General features: G+C 32.1%; 1 protein-coding gene across 1 annotated transcript in view; it reads right to left on the bottom strand.

Moving 5' to 3' along the window:
* The window catches only part of LOC118189324 (serine/threonine-protein kinase BRSK2-like), a 399000-nt gene that overhangs the window by 153151 nt on the left and 221852 nt on the right, over positions 1-23997 (bottom strand). The window contains exon 2 of the mRNA XM_035359908.2: positions 11571-11665. Coding sequence (XP_035215799.1) covers positions 11571-11665 — 95 coding nt within the window. The remainder of the gene's footprint in view (positions 1-11570; positions 11666-23997) is intronic.

Here is a 23997-nt window from a genome sequence, read left to right as displayed (position 1 = left end):
ACCTGACTGATGCTGGTAGATGTCCACCTCTCAGAAAAATTCTTTGATACCGCATCTGGGTGAGAGTTTCATCTTGTGTAAAACAAAAATTCTTTTAACTATTTTTTCTCACAATATGGTAAGATAATGATTAACTGCGCCGTCAAAAGATGGGAGATTCATCAGGCACAAAACTAACTATCTGGTAATGTGGATATGAAATTTCCACCTATATAAAGAATATGAGAGGTAACAAATTTTCGAATCTCCAGTACAGTAGTTATTTTATGACAGTTAAATGTTAGAGAAAATAAGTTCAAACCGTGTTTGCTCATAGCAATTTTTTATACTTATGAATATACCACATTTTCTTTTTCAGTGTTTCGTGAACATTTCTTCCACTCGTATAATTAATTCTCTTTTAGATAACAGAATTTTCCTCGGCTTGATATAGTACCTGATTCTTTTTCAGTTGGTTCTTGCAATAATAATCATCTTAGTCCATCTCAAATAACTGCTACCTGCTTTAAATGAAAAACAAATAAGCTAAATACATTTCTTTCGATATTTCTCGAAATGACAGCGGAAAACCTTACTAGAATTAATAGAGTAATTTGTTCCTGATAAAAAGGTATTACCCTTTTCGTTTTATATTGAACGATATTCAGCCTTTTTTTTAATATTAAAATCTGAAATTGGTTGTCATTTTTCTCACTAATAAATTATCCAGTTAAGTGTTAGCTCGTTTTAGAATTTCTAGAAGAAGGGATTATCCTATACTTACAATGTTAAATGATTTAAAGTTTTATAAATCTTCTATGCATGTGTTTATCTTTTAGCTTAAATGAGCTCTCTCTTGATTAATTACAGGTTGTAGACTCGTCCCTTAAACTGCCTTATAATTAAATGGAAGCTGCAAATTTACCCTTTATAACTATCGAGAATGCGGGTCGTTAAAATTTGATATCATTGGACCTTTACAGAAAATAGTTATATAATCTTTTGTATCTTAACTTTTGTATTTTCTATAGTAATTTTTTTATTGAAAATGCTTCTGAATTTATTTTTTCTCTTAATAAACGTTTTGTAGCGAAGATAGCTTGGGTGATCAAAACGGTTCCTGAGGGCGTATATGCATATTAGAGCGTTGCCGATGTGGGTATATAAGCACCAACATCTTGGCATAGGATTATTTTATTTATAAGAATTTCCAACACAAAAATTCTATGTATGTGCGGTAACCACACCCGGGGATTATTTAAAGTGCCGGAAAAAGCAAGAAATATTTCTAGCTAATGCCGGCAAAAATGAATGTATCAAAGTATCATGCGATTATTGCGGTATTCGTATATTTTCGAAGAGAGTGTGGAAAATGCTCGAACGTTAGAAATGGCGACGTTATCACCAAAAGCATTAACAAGACCGAGATGCTGTTATTCTTTTTCTTGCTGCTGAAGGACAATAACCGGTAGACATTCATCGGAGAATGAAGAAAGTGTATGGAAAACCCCCATGCTGTCAAAAACCACAGTTGTTGAGTGGTGCTCTATGTTCAATGCTAGTTGCGATACAAGATGCAAGTCGACCATATCCATTACAGACAAGAATAAGCTTGCAATAGATGATGCGATAAGGGCGGAGCGTCGCATATCCATTCATGCGCTTTTAAGGGATCTCAACATAAGCTTCGATAGCATGTAAAGCATTATCTGGTACCCTAACCCTGACAGATAATGCGTTGGATTCTGAGCAAAAATCGACCGGATGACTGTTTGTCTAAAGCCTCTGATGCGTTTCAATGTTGAAGGCAACACGTCCCTTTAGCGCACTGTTGCATCACTGGGAGCCTGATTCGAAACCATCGACTATGCAGTGGTGTCATCCTCTGTCCCCTCGTCCAAAAAGTTTCAAGAGCCAGTCATCTGCTAAAAAAGTGATACTTAGCCTGTTCTTTGATTTCCAGGGACCATTGCTTATTGATTTCAAGAATCAGGCTGTCTTTATCACTTCGGAACGTCACTGCAAAACGCTAGAGAGCTTACGATGTGCAATTAAGGTGAACTATCTGGGAAAACTGCGGAATGGGGTGATTCTGCTTCATGATAACGCACATCCCCATATCGCAAATGTCGTAAAGCAGAAGTTATACACACTTAAGTGGGAAACATTCGAGCACCCGTCCTTAGAGTCCTGATTTATTCTCAGGCGATTTTCACGCCTTCGGTTCCTTAAATGTTTTTGAAAAATCTATGATTCCGGTCGGCCGTAGATGTTCAGCAGGCAGTTTCCGACTTCTTCAAGCAGCAGGAAAACAGGAAAAGGAGTTTTTTGATTGCCCTTTATATATTAAGTGCTTAAGCTCCCTGTTATATCCATACATAGGATGACCCTTTTTTTCCGCGAACCAGTCCTGGACGCATATTTCACAAGTGCTCATCTGTATAGCCACCGAGGAAGTGGCTTCTAGGATGGACCAGTGGGCATACAATAATATTTCTGTCATGTCACATGACCTTTCGTGTGCTTTAAGATTTAAGCAAGATGGTTGAAAATATTTTGCCACGCAATTTTCTGTACAAAATAATTTAAGCATCGTTTATTTCTTCTGAAAATTTTCATTGCGAAAAGTTAGATCAAATATAAGCAATTGTGAAGATTTCACTACCTGGTTGAAAGAATTTGAAATAAATAGAAACACATGTTGGACAACTCCGCAAAAATATCCACATGAAATATTACTTAATAAGTGGTAAATAAGATGAAGAAAGAAATATGTGATAAACATCTGAGCCCAAATGCTATCTTTACATAAAACCATATACATGAGAAAAATATTTACACCAATATTATATATGTAAATAGAAGTCAGCACTTTTTATTGCAGTTTATATGAAAAAGATGTTCTAAAACTATAGCCAATGCTGAATTTTATTCAAAGGGAACTTTTTTGTATACGAACTAATTTACATTCTTATATAATTAGTGTGTTAAATTTCACATTTAATAACTGCTCACCCTTAAATGTACTATCTAAACAAGAAATACTCATCAAACAGAGTGAACTTATCTTATTCAGAACGAATATATTCAATTTATTCATATATAACTTTTAATGTTAACAATGGATATAATCAGGTTATACACAATATGTATTCTGATTCTTACACTTTAAAAATCAAAAGAATGCAAGCATTGGAATAAGAAAACACTAGATTCATTGTAGCACTTCCAGTCCTTCTCAACTCAATTAAAAAAACTATACACTTGAGTTCTCTTAATCCACAGGTGTTAGTAAATGCATATTATTCGAGGCTAATTATAACTTGAGTCATTTTCTCTATCTGTGATAAAAATCGCGAAAGTGAAATGTCAGCGATTAATTAAACTCATAAAACGAAAGCACTACGAGATTTTTTACTATTACACCATACATTTATAACTGCGCAACAAATGTAAATTAAAACGTAAACAACATACGCTCACATGCACGAAGATTAGCGTCACAAGAGCAATAGAAGCTCATTGGTCCATTTTCGAAACCCCTCCCTCAGTTGCAACGCTGATATGCACTTGTGAAATATGCGTCCGGGACATATTCACCCATGAACTAAAAGGTACAAAAAATAAATGAAAGCGGAATATACAAATACAGTAAAAATATTTTTAAATGCAAATAATTCGTAGAAATGAGTTGCAGTTTGAAACGGAATGTATCCTGCTTAAGTTGTTCATCGCAACTTTCAATCTGCTCTTGCAACTATTCGAAAGTTATAGTACGCGAAATTACGCTTAGTCTTCACAGTATCAACGTTCAACTGCGATTTTCTGCTGTTCACAAATTATTTATTAATAGAAAGCACAATTTCAATAGTTGCACTGATATCACGTAAACAAAAGGTTGTTGACCGGGCAAACCTCTGTCAGCTTTATGGCCGAACATAGTTTCGGCTAGGTGGGCTGTGCCTTTCAATTATCAGTTACGACATAAACAAAGGGGGAATTCTATAGGGGTGTTTCGAAAGGTGTTTGAAAGACTTTATGTGTGGGTTTATCAGATCATGGCGAATAAGATTCACATAGAAAGTTTTGTCCGAAATCGTGACCGACTGCGCAATGTTCCCAGACCTATAGTATTCAAATTAAGTGGAGAAAATGTATAATAAATTTTTTCTTTAAATTTAAAAATCAGATGCCTGTAGTCTTTGGATGTGGTAGAGGTGTAGTTCCTTCTAAACTTCCTTTCCTCTCCTTCCATTCTTTTTATTGAATTATGAACGCTTGTGTTTGGAGGATATTAAGCCAAATTTCTGCATGATGTAAAAAAGAAATTTTTAAACTATTGTCCACTTATCAATTGAAAGAAAAATTAAGGAATAATTAAGTATATCTAGGAGCTCTCCAGTGCTAGAAGAAGAAGAGGCTATTTTCCCGGAAAGGTTTCTTCCAGCCTCACGAAATCGTTAGATGTGACAACCCCATTAGTTTCCTCTTTCGTCGATCTCTTAGGTCCCCGATTCGCGACCATGTCGATTCAAGCATGTGTCATGTCATCAGTGCAGATGTGAAACTACATAATAAGAAACGTCCTAGTTGAGTCCCATAATTTACTAACGCCTCATGGCTGATGCGTAGTGGCAGCGAAGGCCGAATCAGTTTGGTGATTGATAAGATAGTTCCACGTCGTCCTCTGACTGAGGGCACGCTGACCTTGTGGCAACACTTTTGCCGATATGTCATTCCCCTCACATAAAAATATGCTTTGAAAGGCACATCATCATATCCAATGCCACCAATGCAAGTCACCGAAAATGGTATGATATATACGGGGAAATGCTGTAGAAACGGAATTCATTTTGCCGAATCTTTAATGAGTTGTTGATTTCGGGTGTACAGTAGTATGGGTCGCAAAAATGCCACTTTCTTGCTTAATAATGCATTTGAAAAGCGAGTATATGTATGAAACATTACGTATAGTTTTTTTTTAATAGGAGGGATGAAAGGAAACGCCGGTAGTAGATGGATACCTGTTATTTATTTCCCAAAAACTGACAGCTTTTTCCTACAACCAGATTTCATTTGTTTGAAGTCATAATGCTCGCACTAAACATTTATCAGAATAGATATCAGAAGAATGTCTGTCAACCTGCATTTCGCTGGAGGCTAGTTCCTTTACACAAGTGTGAAAAACATTGTTCGCACTGAAACGTACTACCGAACACAGAAATCACATACGATACCATTTTTTTACTTTTGCAAAAGCGCACAGGGAATTATATGTAAAATTTGAGAACACTCATTTTGCTGAATTTTTGCTTTATTATTTAGTCATTCTGAATTTCTGTCAATTTTATCTGTAAATGGGCTGGCATATTTCTTATTGTCATTTGAGAAAATATTCTTTTAAAGAGACCATCTCAAAATTTCGCTTTAGTATCCGAGTTTCTATATACACCTCGATATTGAGTGGAAGCCTAATTTGTGTTAATATATTATACATATTTGTTACTTTTCCGAGGTGAACGAAAGGGCGCAGATAAATGAGTCAAGGGCTGCATGCGACGCGAGGGGCTACCGACTTTGATATACCTGCCTTGCAGCTAAGCCAAAGTATTTTACAACAGGGTTCCTTTCATCCAGGCTCTCCTAAACTTATTTACTCGGCCATACTTACTCGGCCATACTTACATCACGATTTTTTTACCGTTAATAAAATTTCCATTAGCAATTCCAGAAAAGGTAGATTACGCTATTCGGAGAAAACGTGAGATTTTATCCAACAAATAAAATGAAGTAAAGAATTTTGCTTATCTACGGAAAACTCTATATTTTACAATTCAGTAGTTGATTGTTACATATAAGACCCTATTGCATCATAGTCGTTTCACATACATGAGTTTTTTTTAGTTGGTAGAGTTTATATTCCTTATTTCTTGCTTTAACTGCTTGTTGAAAGAATGAAAATAAACTATATGAAACATCAAGGATATTCATTCAGCTGCCGTTAGTATTATGTTTGCCTAAAAGTTGGTGATTTTACTTCGAAGAAGAAAGAAAGAAGAAAGATCAAGACACAATCAAGATCGACAAGAGAAATTAAAATTAGAAATAAAAATAGAAATATGTGAATAAAATAAGTTAATATTTATTTATTTTAATTAGCTTAAGTGTTTTGCCAGCTTAACACATGCAAGCTAGATAGAATGTTTGAGCTTTTGATTTCTATAACGATATCCTTCCAAACTTTTCCACTGCTCGGCCGCGCTGAGGTTACTCAACTATGCATCCATCATTCGTGATGTTTGGCAAATGTATTAGCCGTTGCACGAAATATAAGATCTTTAATTTACCCCTTCACACGGCCTGACATACAGACATTTTCCAAAGGGATACCATTTAATGTAATTCACATCGAACATCAGATACATTTAATTATTATAGATATAGAGTAATACTTAGTATAATTGCACAGTTATATTTATTATACATCTTTAATCTTTTAAATTATAAATTCGTAAAATATCGAACGATTTAAAAACGAATTTTTAATAATTTAAATCATTATTTTATTTTTATAATAATCTATCTAACTAACATAATTTAAGATACGTTTAATTTATTACAGCTAATTTATCATTATATAATTTTAATATCATTGTAATAAATAAGATATGTTTCTAACACCATGTATTATGTACCTTGGGGCAATTATTACGTTTTTGTTAAGCAGATATCAAGTCACAGAACTTTAATATCTCTTTAGTAAAAATGCATATGGAAAATTAAAAAAGATTTCACTTCAAAACATCAGCCCCTTTTACACTTCAAACATTGAACATCTTATTAAATGTATTATATTTATTATATATTTTAATTTTCTAAATTATAAATTTAAAAAAAATTATATATTTTTAATTTTCTAAATTATAAATTCTTAAAAATTTGAACAATTAAAAAACAAATTTTTTAAAAATTTAAATCTTTGTTTTAGTTTTTTAATAGTATATCTAATTAATCTAATTTAAAATACATTTAATTAATTGTATCTAATTGATGATTATGAACATTTATAATATTATTTTAATAAATAAGATATGCATCCAATGCCTTATATTAAGTAGGGGCAACCAGTATTGGTAATCAGATATTATGTCACAGAGTATTTAATACCTCCATAGTGAAATTACATGTCTAAAATTGAAAAACGTTTTCACATCAAAACATGAGCTTCTTTTACATCTCAAACACTGAATAATATGTGAAAGTGTATATACATGGATATATGGACGCAAATTTTTGAAAAATTTGTTCTCAATAATATATGTAATAGCTCTGGGACTTTATGACTGTACTCACAAATTGTGAAAATAAATCATATAATTCGTCACAAGAAATTTAACTCCTTACACTGTTATTTAACTACCTATAATTACAATTAATCACTTAATGTAGGAATTTATTTATTGATGCATACAGTTATTACACTGAACTGTTTGCATACTTAACACACTTTCTAGTAGTGTTAACTTTTTTATAAATTAATGAAGTTATTACACTGAACTGTTTGCATACTTAACACAGTTTCTAGTAGTGTTAACTTTTTTATAAATTAATGAAAGACATAACATTGCATTGTTAGTTTCTAAAAACATGTACTTTTCCGACACTCAGATTTATTTACTAACAAAATTAGTATACCCATCTATTCACTCAGAACCTATGTATTACCCTTCATCATTAAAAAAGTAGAAACTTAAATATAAAAAAGTCACGTGGTGTCACTGATGTGGACACCACGTGACTTTTTTGTATGGCTTATTAAATTATACACATTTTTTGCTGCACTTATTTCCTCGAGTTTCACTAGAGATATATTTCTCATTAAATTAATTCATTTCTCACTTCACGGCAAGGCAAAAATGCATAAAAACTCAAAACATCTTCGTTAAAATTTGAAAAATGTAGAAAAGCATAAAAAACAAATACAGTTAAAACAGTTAAAAAAAATTAGAGTTTCTACTCAAAAACGAGCAATTCGGCTAGCGGGCAAGAAGGCAGATTTTTCGGTGCACAAAACTGAAAGTTTACTTTTTGTCTCGGCAAAAAGACACTGAAGGTGTAGAAACTGACATAATTCGCTATTCTACTGAGTTTTAAATGTAAACAAATGGCGATTCGTTAGGCATAAACTCGCCACCTTCACTTTTAAATTGTTGATAATTCAACAACTACTGCATGCATATTAACTAAAGTCATAAAACCATTAGCCGGAACATAAAATCACGTGATTCAGTAACTTTTAAAGCGAAAAAATGCACAATTTACCAACATATAAGAATAAAAAGCTAAGCTAACCGAGCCAGGTATCAGAGTGGGAATATATGTACATATAATATAACATGTATATATTTATATATAAGTCTCAATTATAGCCCGAATTGAGTGAAGGTTTTAATTTTCTTCTTCTAATTTTCCATACTTTAGCCAGTATTTAGTTTTTTGATATACCAATTAAATCAAGTTCATTAAACTTATAATATTTTCTTTCATCAAATTTAAGTTTTATTTAACTTCCTAAATAAATTTTTGAGAAATTTCTGGAAATTTTTAGAGGTTTTTTAAGGACTTCATTTCAAAAAAATTTTGGGAAATTTTCCTTTAAAACTTTAATATTAAAACATTTCAGTTTTTCTTAATTACTTTAATTTTTTGCAATTTTCACACAAACTATCTTTCACTTAATTTTTTAACAATTTTCACAATTTTTCAACAGAACACACATTTTTACAGTTATTACAGAACAAATTACAAACAGTTTACATTTTTTTCACATACCACTTTACTTTAATTTCCTTCAAGCAAACATATATCTCTTGATTGGCTCAGTTACTTAACTCCCTAAATAATTGATATTACTACCTTTAGGATTTTTAATTTAATTTGACTTAATTAATATTAATATTTACAAAAAATTTTTTACTATAACAAAGATAGCAGCTTGACACTCAACTTTACCTACATAAGCGCCATCTATATAATTTGAAGAACACACTTACTTCTCTTTCACAACACTTTTGCACACCCCAACACTCATATAGTAGGTAAGTTAGAACTAAAACTTACTATTTACTTGCTTTAAGTATTTTTTTTTAATTTTTTATGTAGTATCTAAGTATTTTCTAAATATGAAATTACATTTTTAAATATATATTTATTTTAAAAATTGTGAATTAGTTCTTTTTGTTTCTTTTTGTTTTTTATTTCTTATTGGTTTATATGGATTATGTATAGTTTTTTTAATAGTTTCTTTTTATTGATATGCATATTCGTGTAGGGGAAGTTTCTGTAGACAAGGATTTCTAAAATACATTGGTTTCTAGATTTTTTTATTATTTAATAAAAAATTAATTTTAAAAAATTTAATTTTTTAAGAAAAAGTTTAATTCTTGACTTTGCTTGCTTGTTTCTCAAAAGACTTAATTAGTATTTTCCTTTTTGAACTTTAATTCTTAAATGTTAATACTTAAATGTTAAATTCTAAGGGTACCACTTTATTGGAATTACTTTTGGTTTTGACTTTTACCCTTGCCTGCATGAATGACGAAACACGAATTGAATGATTGGAGAGTTAGGTTTGGAGGCAACTTCCCCTTGATAAGTCTGTCTCCTGCTTACTCTACGATCATTCACATATGCATTTTTTAAAAAAATTGTTTAATTTAATTTTAATTTATTAAATTAGTAGATTTATTTTCATGGATAGATTTTGCACTTGATTTGCTTATGCTTCTGAATTTAAATGATATTGTAGATTAGTTCGAGAATTAAATCTTTTACATGTTTGCATATTTTTAAATTATTTTAAATTATTTTGGCTTTTTTCTTTTTTTAGAATTTAAATTTGCTTTTTTACTTTTTTACTTTTATACGTATTTGTTAAGAATTTAAATTTGTTTAAATTTATATATAACTAGTTGCAACAAAAAAGAGATTTACACAATTACATGTTATAGCAGTACCATATACAAAATTTCAACGTTTTCGACATTCTGCGGCTACTCTTTCTTCAGATATGCGAGAAAGTACATAGTACGTACGTACGTACAAATATCAAGAGCAAAATCTCTTCTGAATCCATTTTCCAATCCTTTTTTGGCAAAAACAGTCCTTCATTCTCTCCATACTTACACGCAAAAACATCGTTCAAATGATTTGGAGAGCGGTTGAAATTATTTTCATTGAAATATGATGCACGAAATTTTTCTCGATTACAAGACTTGCTTTACTTCGTACAAGGAAGTAAAAATGGATTTAGGATCCCTCGGGCATGTCTAGTTTACAAGTTAGAATCTTAACCATAGTAAAGTGTCGAATAAAGAAGCATATAGCGAAACTAAAAGAATATGCATTGAACCTATAACAATATGCAGTGAACATTTAACCTATAATAAAATAATAATATGTAGGTTTCTTCTTATATGTTCTTTGGACATGAATGAACAATTAAATAAAATTGCCATTTGTATCTTTAGTTTGATATAGGTAATGAAACATTATTATTACAGCGATGTATTTTTTAAATACTTTAGTTATACAAAAAGTCCGAACTCCGACAAAAACACCTTTTTGAAATAGCATTTAAATCATAATCTTTGCATTTTTAAATTTTATATTAAAATCATTAAATCAGTTTGATTATTTTGGATATAAATTAAAGAAGTATACCTGTCCCATAGAAACACTTGCTCCGTGATTTAGGTCGAACAAAGCTAGAATGTGTTAATTGTAGTGAACATTAAAATCATGACCAGCAAAATAGAATCTAGGTGTAAATTAGATATACCTTATTTAGTCAAATATAAAACCTAACTTGTTTTGCTGGTTTTTTAGTTCTGAAATTTGATGGGGGTAATCGAGTATTTTGATTAATGAAATTGTATAACTAGAGAAAGGAGCTTAATTATACTACTTAATGCTAAATAAACTGCACAGATAATTATCGTATGTATAAATTGCATGACGACAGCAAATTATAACAGCATTGTATAATTGAGTGGTTTCCGTTTTGGCTCCCATCCACCATGCTGGTCACTGATTTACTTTAAAACAATAGGTAACAATGTATTACTGACATTTTCTGACTTTTTTCTTCTATACCATTGCTATAGTAATAATAAAAATTTCTGTACTATAATAAATATTTAATTAGGTTGATTATCTTTCCTTCTAATCAAAATCAAATAAATTCTAATCAGAACCATACTCTCATCAGACACTGCGGTATAATTCTATTTTTTAAATTTTATCCTAAACTATAAGTGAAGTCTTATTTAGTCTGTAGTAGAAGAAATAGGATATTCTATAACACACGAACAATATTATCAATCTAAAGAACGAATCATTTGTATTCTAAAATTGTATCCTGGATTAGTAGAGTTAAGTTTTTATTTGTTTTTCTTGCATGTTGTTTATGAAGGGGTCTATCTGAGATTTCAACACATTTGGATAATTCTTCTCTTATTTTTTAATTTTAATCTTATCCACTGAAATTTTCGAGAATTATAATACAAAATAATTTATAAATTATTACTCACCTTTTGAAGAACAGATTCACTAAGTTTTTCTCGATTGATGATTTTAACGGCTACTTTTTTTCCTGTCACACAATGAACTCCGAGCTTTACTAAACCTGAAAGTAAGAGAAATCTTGAATATGGTCTTAGTGTATAAATTTTCAGCATTATTTTAATTCTACATTTTAATAAACTTGTAAATATTCAGTAAAATTTTTCGAAGCTGTTTCCTTCCATGCTGAATATGAATATCGAGCACAAACACACTTTTCCGAATATTTAATAAGCTTTCCTAAACAGTTTTTAAAAATCCTGTTGAATATTCTAATTCGCGTTAAAGTTATTTTACACATAAAACACATTTTCAGACATACTTGTTTGAACGCCATACTTAACAGTCCTAAAGAGTTTAGATCCTGTCTCCCAGGGTTAACATATGATCACATTAATTTTACAATCTTCTGCTTGTATATCATTTTTTGTCTGAGGAGGGGACTTAAAATTATTTCTTATCAGTTTAATACTAAGATTCCGTTTGCAAATGCCAAATGGTATTGCTACCTACTGCCGTTTCGTGGTTTTTCCAGACGTGTAATTAGAATGCAGGCAAGTTTTTCTCAAAACGTATTTCGCGAAGATATCTTTGGTATGGGAGATATTCTCCAAGTATATTTTCGAAACAAATAACCTCAACATAACAGAAAATGGTGTGACCTCAATGGAAAATTTAATAGTATGTTATTATGTAAGATATATAATATTACAATTGTTGCATATTATACTATTATACAATATATAATATTACAATTATTGTATATTATATTATTATATATTATTAGCACAAACATTACCACTATATACAACAGTAGCACTAACCTGATCTTCTTAGACGTTAACAAACATAAAACAGTTTTTATTACTGAGGAAAAGGAACAAGTTTGTTTTCACCTGTGAAATTAAAGCCAATATAATGCTGGGTATATGATATTGCTTAAGCTTAATTTGGAGTAAATGTTGTGCCTCAAATAATTCCATTTACACGGGAAATTCCGATATAAATTTTCACAAGTTTGATTTTAATTTTCTAAAAATGGGTGAAATATCCGTTAAGTTGTAAATATGAAATGCATTTACGTTACTTTTCCTTTAGTAATACCGTTTCAGGTTCTTTCCAAAAACTCTAATTTTTCTGATATGTTTGATGTTTACAGCTATTCGCTATTTATATGCAACTAAATATTTCTCTAAATATAAAAATTATTAAAAGGTATTTCGTTTCCTCATGTTAGAATTAAAGATATCGACTTTTATCTCATAGTAGAATTTAAGAACCTTAGAATAAAACGTGGAGAATATATCAACGTTATCTGCGTTTGTTAATAATGAATTTTTGGATATTTAAGTCTATTAGAAGTCAGAAGATGAAATCTTCTGACTTCTGCTTCTCCCTTCTCTTACCTGCAACAATTCCGTTGTTCTTAGATCTTGGATACGTTATTAATAACATTTTCCTATAAATTCATTAGCCCTCACCAAATATCTTCAAAATTGGCGTTTAATGTTGACCACAATATCAGTTTTTTACGATTAGAACTTGATTTACAAATGGGTTATAAAAACGCTCTTCAGTTTTGAAAATATATTATTATCATTAAATATATTAATTTTATTAATTAATTTAATTCAACTAATTAAATATATTAAATTATTATTATTAATACCATTATAGTTATAAGGTAATTTCTCCCGCCTTCTTAGCATGCCTTCGTGATGTAGTGGTCACCACACTCGGCGCGTATTCGAGAGAGCTCCGAGGTACGAGTCCGGCAAGAGCTTTTATTCTCTCCCTCCTTTCAGCATGCCTTCGTGGTGTAACGGTTAGCCCACTCGGCGAGTATTTGAGAGGTCAAGGTTCGAGTCCCGGCATTGCTCATATTTCATGTCCTCCTGCTTAAACAAATACCTAATATCTCTACATAGTTATCAATTATTTGTAAAATATCTTCAGTTCAATTCTCTCGAAGTCATCTCCTGAGCTTTTTTTACAAATTTTTTACAAAGAAACAAATTTTAAAGCCTTCAATCTTCTGAGGCTTTATTTCTGCTTCTTTTATGAGTTTTCCTGTACAGGGTACTCCATAAATGTAGCTAAAATCTTTATTTCCTTAATATGTGGATGATTTTGTGGAAGCAGTATTTATGATAAAAGATTCGTAGATTTAACATCATACATCGGTACATTCAAATAAGCTTTAACAAGCCAGATACAACATGTTTCATAACTTTTCAAAATAGCAGTTTCAAGGAGATATTTCAGAATGAGTTTACTAATTTCAGCTATTTTTGTTGAGTATCACTAAATGATTATGACCAACTTAAGGAAGAAACTACAAAACATAATTTCTCATTTTCATGATTAATGCCTGGGTGCTGAAGAAATTTCATGAAACCTTATAAGGTATTTTCTCCCTCTTTTTCCACATGCCTTTGTGGTTTAACTTTGTGAAAGCATACTCGACACGTATTCGAGACGTCCAGGGTTCGTCATAGTCAACATTGTCCTCGCCACCGCCGCTGCAATCACAAAAAGTCTGTGGACCTAACTTAAATCTGCTCAGATAACTTTTAAAGTTTCCCTGGCCAATAAGGAATTGGGACATATTATAATTTATAAAAAAATGATGACATAGCAATCTCATTTTGATCGAAGGGAAACATCTCTTAGTTTAGTGCTTTTTATTTCAACTAATGTATTCTTGATACCACGACTCCACAATACTGTCATTGAAGATTATCTTTGATGTGAAGACAAAGCTAATGGCGAATAAAGTTTAACAGATGGCACCAGCTCGTGCTTACAGAAACCATTAGCTTTGGCTTTAAATTAAAGATTGTTCCTTATTCAACGCTAATGGCTTTTTTAAGCATGAGCTGGTGCCGTCTGTTAACTTTATTTGCATTAATAAAACGTTTTTCAGCTTTTTTCTGTCTCTATGGTATTGTAAGGATTACGTTAATTTTATTAACTGTTAAATTTTAAGTTAAAGTTCCTTTCCTGTCAAATTCTTAACTTCAACTTACTACTTCCGGCCAGAACGTAGTTTTAGAATCACGTCTGAATACATAATGAGGAAGAGCGGTATTTAACCGCGAAGTTCTTTGGTCTTAGGGAGAGAGAATCAGAGTTTCTGATTTACGCGCGTCTGCTTTTTGGCCACTCTCTCTCACAAAGCTGTTAATACGCTCGGCCGTACTCAGGCCTTTGATAAGCTTCGCAGTCATTTGGTGTTTAAGGGGTCAGCTGCATTAGAAACTTGATAGCTTCGGCTATATTTCTTTAGTTAATCTTAGTTTTAGCTTAATTCTTAGTCTCTTAAGTTCAAGCCCAAGTGTCACTCCAAGACGGAGTTTCGTTAAATCTTATTGGAATAATAAAGGGTTAGTTACCCTTCCATCTTGTTGTTTCTTGTTACACGAACTTAAGCGATTATTCGCTAACTAGTCCTTAAGATTCGTCCCTTTCTACAGTAACTGAGATTTACACAGTGGAAATCTTACAGTATTTATACAGTAAAAATTCCGAAGTTGTCTTTTAGAGTTCTATTCTAATTGTATGCTAAATAAGATGACCAAATATTATAATAATTTGTAACTAATAAATATTACAATCCTCTTATCCGCAGAGCTGAAACGCAGAGTTTTCACAAAATTCTGTATTTAATTTTGAGAAACTTAGGTTCATAAGCTTGTTATAAATGTTTAGCAGAACAGCCAAAATTTATAGTCCATAGCCATCTTTTTCATGAGTTTCAAAACAAACCTTTAGCTTAATTTTAATGCTACATCAGAAACTAAAAATGCACCTTCATATTCTAAAAGTTCTAAGATTATCTAAATGATTATCAGCAACGTGTAACATTTTACTTTTCGTCATGAAAATGAAGACAAAATTGCTTTTCAAAACAACGAAGGTTTATTAGATTTTCTGCCACAAGGAAAATTTAGGTTTGGAAATCTCCAAGCGCATCTCTAACTAAAATATTTATTAATTTTTTTACGAAGCAAGAAATATTCCTTAAGCATCAATTAGTTAGGAACATACTTAAAGAACGATACGTTTCAATCATGCGATAAGATATGAGATGTTTTATTATCCGAAAGTAAAGTGAACATTATTTCCATTTTTACAGATATTTTTAAGCAGATGCTTAGATAACCTGAATTTGTTTCTAAAACACCTTACTCTAAGCTTCTTATCATACCGCCCACACACTGCATATAAGCCGCATATAAAACATAAATATAAGTATTTCTGCAGTTTGAAGTAATCTTTCAAAGCGAGCAGCTTTAAAGAAATTAAAGGGTTTTTTATTTTAACGAAACAATACTATTATCCCACCGTGAATTTTTCTCGTTGTTACACGAAATAAATTACTTGGAAGGCTTTTTCCTATATGCTTCTCAGATCGCTGCGAATGATGTTTTAGGGGAAATTACATTATTCATTTCTAAGACTTTCTTCATAACGTTAGAACTGTTTTTAAGTTCTTAAATTAAAGCAGATTTTTTCTTCAACAATTTAAATCTTTCTCTTGAGAAATACATTCACATACGAGCACGACACTCGCATTTAGAAAAAATAAAAGGCAAGAGACGACGCTGTTTTATACATTTCTAAGCAAGAAGATGAAGCATAAAATTGCAGTCTGTCATGTAGCTTTGGAATCAACTTTGCAGTTTTTTTCCGTAAATTTAACTTAAGTTTTGCGCTCGCTCGTTATAATGCGGAGATGAAATAAACTAACCCCGCATTATAATGAAAGTTAACCTCAATGAAAAACATTGAATATTTATGCAGTGCCAAGAGACAATTATTTATGTATAAAGTTGTCTTAGAATAGAAATTTATAAAAAAAAGTATTTAAAAAATTTAATGAAAGTAAAAAAGGGATCAAATGAAATGAGATTTTTACAGAAAATGAATTGCAATGAGAATTGAGAAAATGAATTGAGTGTGTGTGAGTAAAGAAGTAAAAAGTTAGTTAAAACTTTCACCGATAGATGGCGCTGTACAATATTAATCATAATACATTGAATACAGTAATACGTAACTTTGTTTTGTTGGCAATTATTTTTACTTGATTTTCTTTTCTTTTATGTTCTATTTCAGTGAATAAATTCCGTCAGTAAAGAACAACAAGCAAACCAACGCTTACAAGGTAAGTACGCTAAAACGTAAGCACACTCTGTCGTTTATGTTACATATTAAATCAAATCATATCATGCGCATTTCTATGTGTATTTATTTACAAAATTAGACAAAAATTCATTTTCAGTTTTTCAGGTTTAAGCCTGAGATAATGTATTATTATGACTAGATTAAATGATGTATTATTTCTTATCGCCACATATTTTTTCGAGATCTTAAATTCTAATATAATACTTTGAGAATTATTTATTTATCGCTGTTTCGGTTTGCTGCACCGAATTCTTGTTATTTACATATTGCTTTAGACAATATCCGCATAAAAACGGAAACCTCACAACGAGCAAAGTTATAACAGAACAACACTCTCAATTTTAAAAAATTGAATCATGTGAGCAAAGATCTGATGCGAAATAAACATGTTAATAAATATCATAATGATTTCGCATTTAGCGTATATTATTATTAACATGCTTCGCCCACAGGCACTTCATGAAAGGAAGGGATGCAGTTGTAGAAGACGTTCTAAGGGAAACTGGCTAGTATACACGTTACACATGTGGAAAGCCACGAAAACGCCCATATAGCCATCTCCTTCGCAGAAATCGAACCGCGGAGCGAACTGCCAATATTTAGCGACTTTACCGCTCGGACGCTGGTGTATTGTACTGCGTTTAACTCCTTAAATAATCTTTAGTTAAGCCTAACAAGGAGCTTCGTTTATTATAAAGTTCTTCATCTTTCTTCTCCTCAGAATTTGCCCAAATATTTTTGGAACTTATTGTTTACTATTTCATTACTGAACTGATTACTGTCTAAATAGATGCTCAATTTCTTACTATTTAATTGGTTGCCTTATTGATTACTACTTGCCTGACTGCATTAAAGCTGATCGAAAAAAATTATTAATTAATAGTAGCGCTTATTATTGAAGAAGTCGAACAACAAGAATCAGCGTAATACACTGGTTATCATAAATTAAGGAAAAATCACAAAAATCGCGATTACTGAAAAAGTAACATGTAGAATTTAATAAAACTTACCCACAATATACAACACATAGTAAGGTATCAAATAACATAAAAAGAAATTACCAGACGAATATGGTAGTATAGAAATTAGCACATGTATAAAATGAACAAATCGAAAGTGTCAGTTTGCTATAGGATAAGTACCTTCAATATGGAATATGATCGCCTCTAGAAGCAATACAGCACATACAGCGATGTGTAATGCTTTCGATTATGCGGTCTATCAGTTCCATAGGAAGCGAGAGCCATTGCTCTTGCAAAGCAGTTGCAAGCGCGACAAGGGTCTGAGGGGGCGGATTGAGAGCAGCTAGACATCTCCCTAAAGCATCCCAAACGTGCTCGATAGGATTCAAGTCCGGGGATCGAGCTGGCCACTCCATGCGCATAATTGTTTCCTGTTGAAGATAAATCATCTATGATGCGAGCCCTGTGTGGTCTTGCCCCAGAGGTCTTTGCGTTGTCGTCCTGTAACAGGAAAGCATCACCTATTGCCCCGGCATGTGGGCGCACATAAACATGAAGGATGTCATCTCGATAAATCTGAGTATTCACGGTTTCCCTTGGAAAGGTATGGAGGTCTGTGCGTCCACCCAAAAAGATGCCACCCCAAACACAGACACTGCCCCTTCCGTATGCATCTCTTTCACGGATGTTTGACGGATGATAACGGGTTCCAGGTTCTCTTCATATCAAATAAAGCCTACTATCGCTTTCCAAACTAAACCTGGACTCATCCGTAAAGAGAACCGCACTCCATTGATCAGGCGTCCAGTGGACATGTTGTCGTGCCCACTGCAAACGGTCCCACCTATGGCGTGACGTGAGCGGCACACAAATGCCTGGTCGCCTCGCATACAGACCACCTTCGTGAAACCTTCTACGCACAGTTTACTTTGACACGAACCTTGCGGTGGCTGCAGCAAGGGAGGATCTAAGAAGAGTCGGAGTAGAGGTTCTATTCTTGCGTGCACATAATGTCAAATATCGGTCATCGGCGCTCGTCATAGCAGTTGGCCGTCCTTGGCTGAACTCCTTAGCTCCTAGATGCCGAATCTGTGGTTTGAAATTGCCTCCACAGTCTATGAACAACAGAAGGACTCACATTTAGCCATCTGGCCACTTCTGTTTGACTTTTTCCTGAATCTAGTTTTCCAATGGCTCTCCATCGCAGTTCTGCAGGCAAATGATGCCTGGAGGTCATTGTTGCGAATTGGCTATCTCAGTTTTTTGATGTCACTGTCACAGTGAAATATGTGGGCTTGCTCTCAAACATTCTCAAACATGGACTTTTATTCTCCTCGCAGATGACGTATTCCGAAAGCAGCGCCACTAATTTGCATATCATAGTTTTACTCAGCTATTCTTACTCGGCAACATATTCAAATTTTACACGGTTGGCTTATTTTTGAGGGAGTTATCGCTATTTTTGTGATTTTTTCTTAATTTATAATAACCTATGCATCTGTTAATTTTTCAGGACTAGTTTCGATGGTTTAACTATAGATCATCTTCCTCAGCTGCCTTAAGTGAAAATGACCTAAATTGTAGAGGTTATATTGGTTATTTCATTACTATTGAGCATTATATCTGTCATTTAAGATCTGTGGATATATTACAGGCAAACTGTAGGTGTTCCTTTGGCTGAAATGCATCCCCAACTGGGCAGATTCACATTTTAAAATGTACCTCTTTATGCTGAATCGAGATATTAAAGAATAGTACATAAGATTTAAGGCAATTTTTTTCTGTGACCTGCATCCATGAGATAGAAAATTCACAGTTTTGGCAAATACAAAAATCACTTATTTTCTTATGCGGTTTGATAAGCAGCCTGATATTGTGATCAGATTGTTGTTATAGTATTTACAAGATTGTGATTGTACTGTAAAATAAACACCTGGTTTTTTGGACCCTGATCTTTTCAGAGTTCCAGAGGGAACTCATAACGTAAACAACATAAATAATTTTTGCTTAATTAGCTTTAAACTAGGCATTTAATATAAATTTATACAACACAAATGATAAGACTATATTACATCCAATATTAAAAAACAACAAGCTGAAATCTGTAGAAAATATTTTACTGAAAAGCATAATAATGCGGTAATGATAAAATCAAAACCATTGTTAGCACATTCTTTAAAAACAAAGAGGTTATAAAACAAAATTTATTTCCATCTTACTTAGAGGCGCGAAATTTCCTCTTTGCCTTAGGTGAAAATATATCTAGGCACGGGCACTGAGGAAAAACAACATTTATTATAATGGAATCACACAGCGAATTTATCAAAATCACGAAAGAATGTATAACGTCTTTATCAAAGCAACAAAGTATTCATATATACTAGTATTTTTAAACCTTCATCAGGAAAACAATCAGGGTCAGTGAAGAAAGTGCAGTATCACATTAACACAATATGAAATAAATATAATAAAAATAAATAAATAAAAAGACAGAAATTAATATGTTGTATTTTGTATTGACAATATCAGAAATTTGTTAATACGGAGTAACTTTATATTATACTTAGTATAGAAAATTTGAAATTTGTTAATGTGTAGTAATCTGATATTCTATTTAGTATACAGAATTTGAAATTTGTTAACATGTATTAATTGGCTATTATGCCGAGACATTGAATTTTAAAATTAAAAGGGACTTTACATATTAAATGCAATTGTAAATTCAAATCATGTGTTCAGAGGTTGCCCAGTAATTCTAGGACACCAGGATAAGTATAATGTATATTTGTAAAATGTAGTGAACTGTTGAATTTAACTAGTATTCTTGGCATGATAAAGTAAAATTTATTTTGTATTGCAATTAGTTATTATTTTATAATAATTTGCTGATAAACAGACGTTGTGAATATGACAGTCTGACAAATTTTTAGTAACTTATGATTGAGTAGGCTGGACATTTTTAGAGCATCATAATTTTCGGCATAGGTGCGAGTACCAACCAGAGAGACTACAAAATTTCACCGTTAGTTGTACAGGTATGGTTCCACCGGAAAACTGTGCAGTTCCGTTCAAGTTTTAATGGAAAACATCTCGGAAGACGGTCCGCGGGTCTTCCACTCCTCTTCCCCTAGCACTAGACTACATAAGGAGGCTTTCGGCCAGCCAATATTTTAAATGCCTTCATACCGTACAAACACTATATACACATATATTCTCTATCACACATCCACCCCTTCACCTGGATTCGTACCCGGGCTCATCGGTACGGCATTTAGCATCGTTAACGACTTATACAGATCACTGCACCTTGAGGTAATTTTTTTAATTGACAACGTTGAATTTAAGGACAAGCCTATGACTTACATTGCATGCCTATGACCCTCCCGAGTAGAGTTACTGTTTTTATGACGTTGAGATACGTTTTTATGACGTTGAGAGAGCAGCTTGTAGCCGGAGTGACAGATCATCGTTTCTTAGTCTGCTTGGCTGTTTGTTCCTTCTTTATTGTTTCAGGCCTCATTCTTATTTTCACAAGATAAAAATAAGGAGAAAAAAAAAAAAGAAACGCCTAAACTTCTGTGAGTGTAAAATGTTCATGGAAAGAGTTTTCAATAATTGCTTTAGGGCTAACACATGGAATCAATGTTGCAACCTTTTTACTTCCTTGTAAGAAGTAAAGGAAGTATTGTAATCACGAAAAATTCCGGGTACCATATTTCAACGAAAATATCCAATTTGACCGCTATCGAATGCAACTGAACGATGTTTTTGTGTGACATCTGTACGTAAGGACAGAGTAAGGGACTCTTTTTCCCAAACGAATTATGAAACTTACTTAAAACGGATTCAGAAGAGAATTTTTCTTGGCGTCTGGCTGTAATTACGTATGTATCTCGCATAACTCAAAAACGAGTAGCCTCAGAACGTTGAAATTTTGTATATAGGACTGCTATGACATGTAATTGCGCATCCCCCTCCCATTTTGGTTGCAATCGGCCGCACCAAAATTATATAAATATGCATACCCACTCTGTTACTCAGCTCATTAAGCTTAAATATTTTTATTCTTATATTTTTGTAAATTGCATGTTTCGCTTTAAAAATGGTTTAATTATGTTATTCTTATCGTCCGGTTAAGGTTTTTTATGCCTTTAGTCAATCTGCATAAAATAGTTGTAAAATTATCAAAAATTTAAAAGTTATTTAAGTGTAGCTAAGCCTAATTTTTTTACCATAGCAGCCATATTTGTTTACATTTGTAGCTTAGTAAAATAGCGAATTAAGTCTTTCTGCACCTTCAGTGTTTTTTTCACCTTCAGTGTTTCAGTGCATATACACCGAAAAAACCGCCTTCATGCCTGCTGGCCGAATTGCTTGTTTTTGCATAGAAACTGTAATTTTAACCATAAAATTAATTTTTTTAATTGCTTTAACTGTATTTGGTGTTTTATGTTGTTCTATATCTTTCAATTTTTAATTAAAATATTTTGAGTTTTTAAACAACTTCATGAATTTTAAGGTAATGTTTAATGCAACAAACTGAACTGCACCATGAATATTTATAAATTTCTAAACAGCAAAATGTTTTTTCATATATTAAGCAAATTAGTTGTCTTTCTTTTTAAGAGAATTAACCCTACTATGATAGAATAATTTAGAATATGCAAAACGAAAAATTCTTGCTTGCATGTTTAAAAACTACATGAATCGATAATTCAAAGTGTTTTCTATAAAAAAAATCTATAGCCAAAACTAATGTAACCAAGTTTTAAATGCTTATATTTACTAACTCAAAGCTAAGCAACAGGTACAGTTGCAACAATTTTGGTAACGGGGCAATATTTCTTACAAGTGGTTATACCTCCTTGTTAAGAATACTCCGTCCTATGCTTTCAAGCGAATGTAGATTTTTTGTTATTTTAAATTTTCAAAGCATTCATTCGTTGAGATGTTTCTGACAGAACTATACATTTGTGGAATGCTCAGTTATTTATTCTCGTGTGTAAATAATATTTTGTTTCATAATAAATAAATACCACTTGCAGAAGCACGTGTAAGCTACTCCTAAAAGATTTCAGAGCCTGTTCGCACATTTTTAGAGAATTTTTGCTGTAATTACGGAAGTATCTTACCTAAAATGTTTATGTTTTATATGTTCTATTTGATAACACGTAAAGAGAAGGTATTTCATATTTGAAAACTGGGTATAAAGTATGTTTTGGATAATATGTGGAGTTGGAAAACTAACAACAATCATAAATTCCTTAGTAAAACCTTCTTTAGATTCCTTGAACTATGTTTTAATATTTTTTCGATATCAATATTATTAACCCTTTATCGTCATTTTATCAGGAGAATTTATAATGTAGTTCTCCCGCCTTCTTAGCAGGCCTTCGTAGTGTAGCGGTCAGCACGATCAGCGCGTATTCGAGACGCCCGTGGTTCGAACCCCGGGGAAGGCGTTGCTCATGTTGCATTTATCCTCCTTCGAAATAACCTAATGTCTCTACAAACTATTTTACTAGTTTTTAAATATTTTCAATAAATTATAGAAAAAAATATTTTATATACAGATTTTAATGCACGGTATGCAGTTATAAAAGTTAAATGCACGTTAGAAGTTAAATGCACGTTAGGAAGGAGATTAATAAAGTTACAGTAATATTAAAGACTTAACGATAACACAATCAAAGATAATTCTTCCATTGGCAGTATACATTAAAGTTGAAATCACCAAAACTAATTAAAATTAATTTTGGTAGAGTGACCAATTGCTTGATTACTTCTGAATGTTAAATTAAATTGGGAAATGTGACCAATTACCTTATTACTTCTGAATGTTAAATTAAATTGGGAAATGTGACCAATTACTTTATTACTTCTGAATGTTTTGCCCCTTCAAATGCGGCGGAGGTTCGTAATGGTACTGTCAAGTCTGTCAAGTGAGGCTGTTGTGATGGTGAGAAGGGGTTCTCGGACAAGCAAATGAATACTGAGAAAACGAGTAGATCCGTTAATAATTAAATTAATTAAAAAATGTATTTTTGTTTTGTTGCTATTTCTTTTATTTTTAAAAGTCTTGAAATATGCCAATAATAATCACACAAAAAAACGCCCTAAGATAGTAAGCATATTCATGAATCTCTTCAAGTTATGTGAACGATGAAATGTGGATCTTGTATATTTGATGAATAAAATCAAGATAAATATTTTACTAATTTGAATTTTTAATCTACAGTGAGCATAT

The sequence above is a fragment of the Stegodyphus dumicola genome, chromosome 2 (assembly GCF_044657685.1).
Source record: "Stegodyphus dumicola isolate Sdum_Otavi_A_Nest chromosome 2, ASM4465768v1".
In the NCBI taxonomy this organism is placed as follows: domain Eukaryota; kingdom Metazoa; phylum Arthropoda; class Arachnida; order Araneae; family Eresidae; genus Stegodyphus; species Stegodyphus dumicola.
This window is presented reverse-complemented; position numbering and strand designations above follow the sequence as displayed.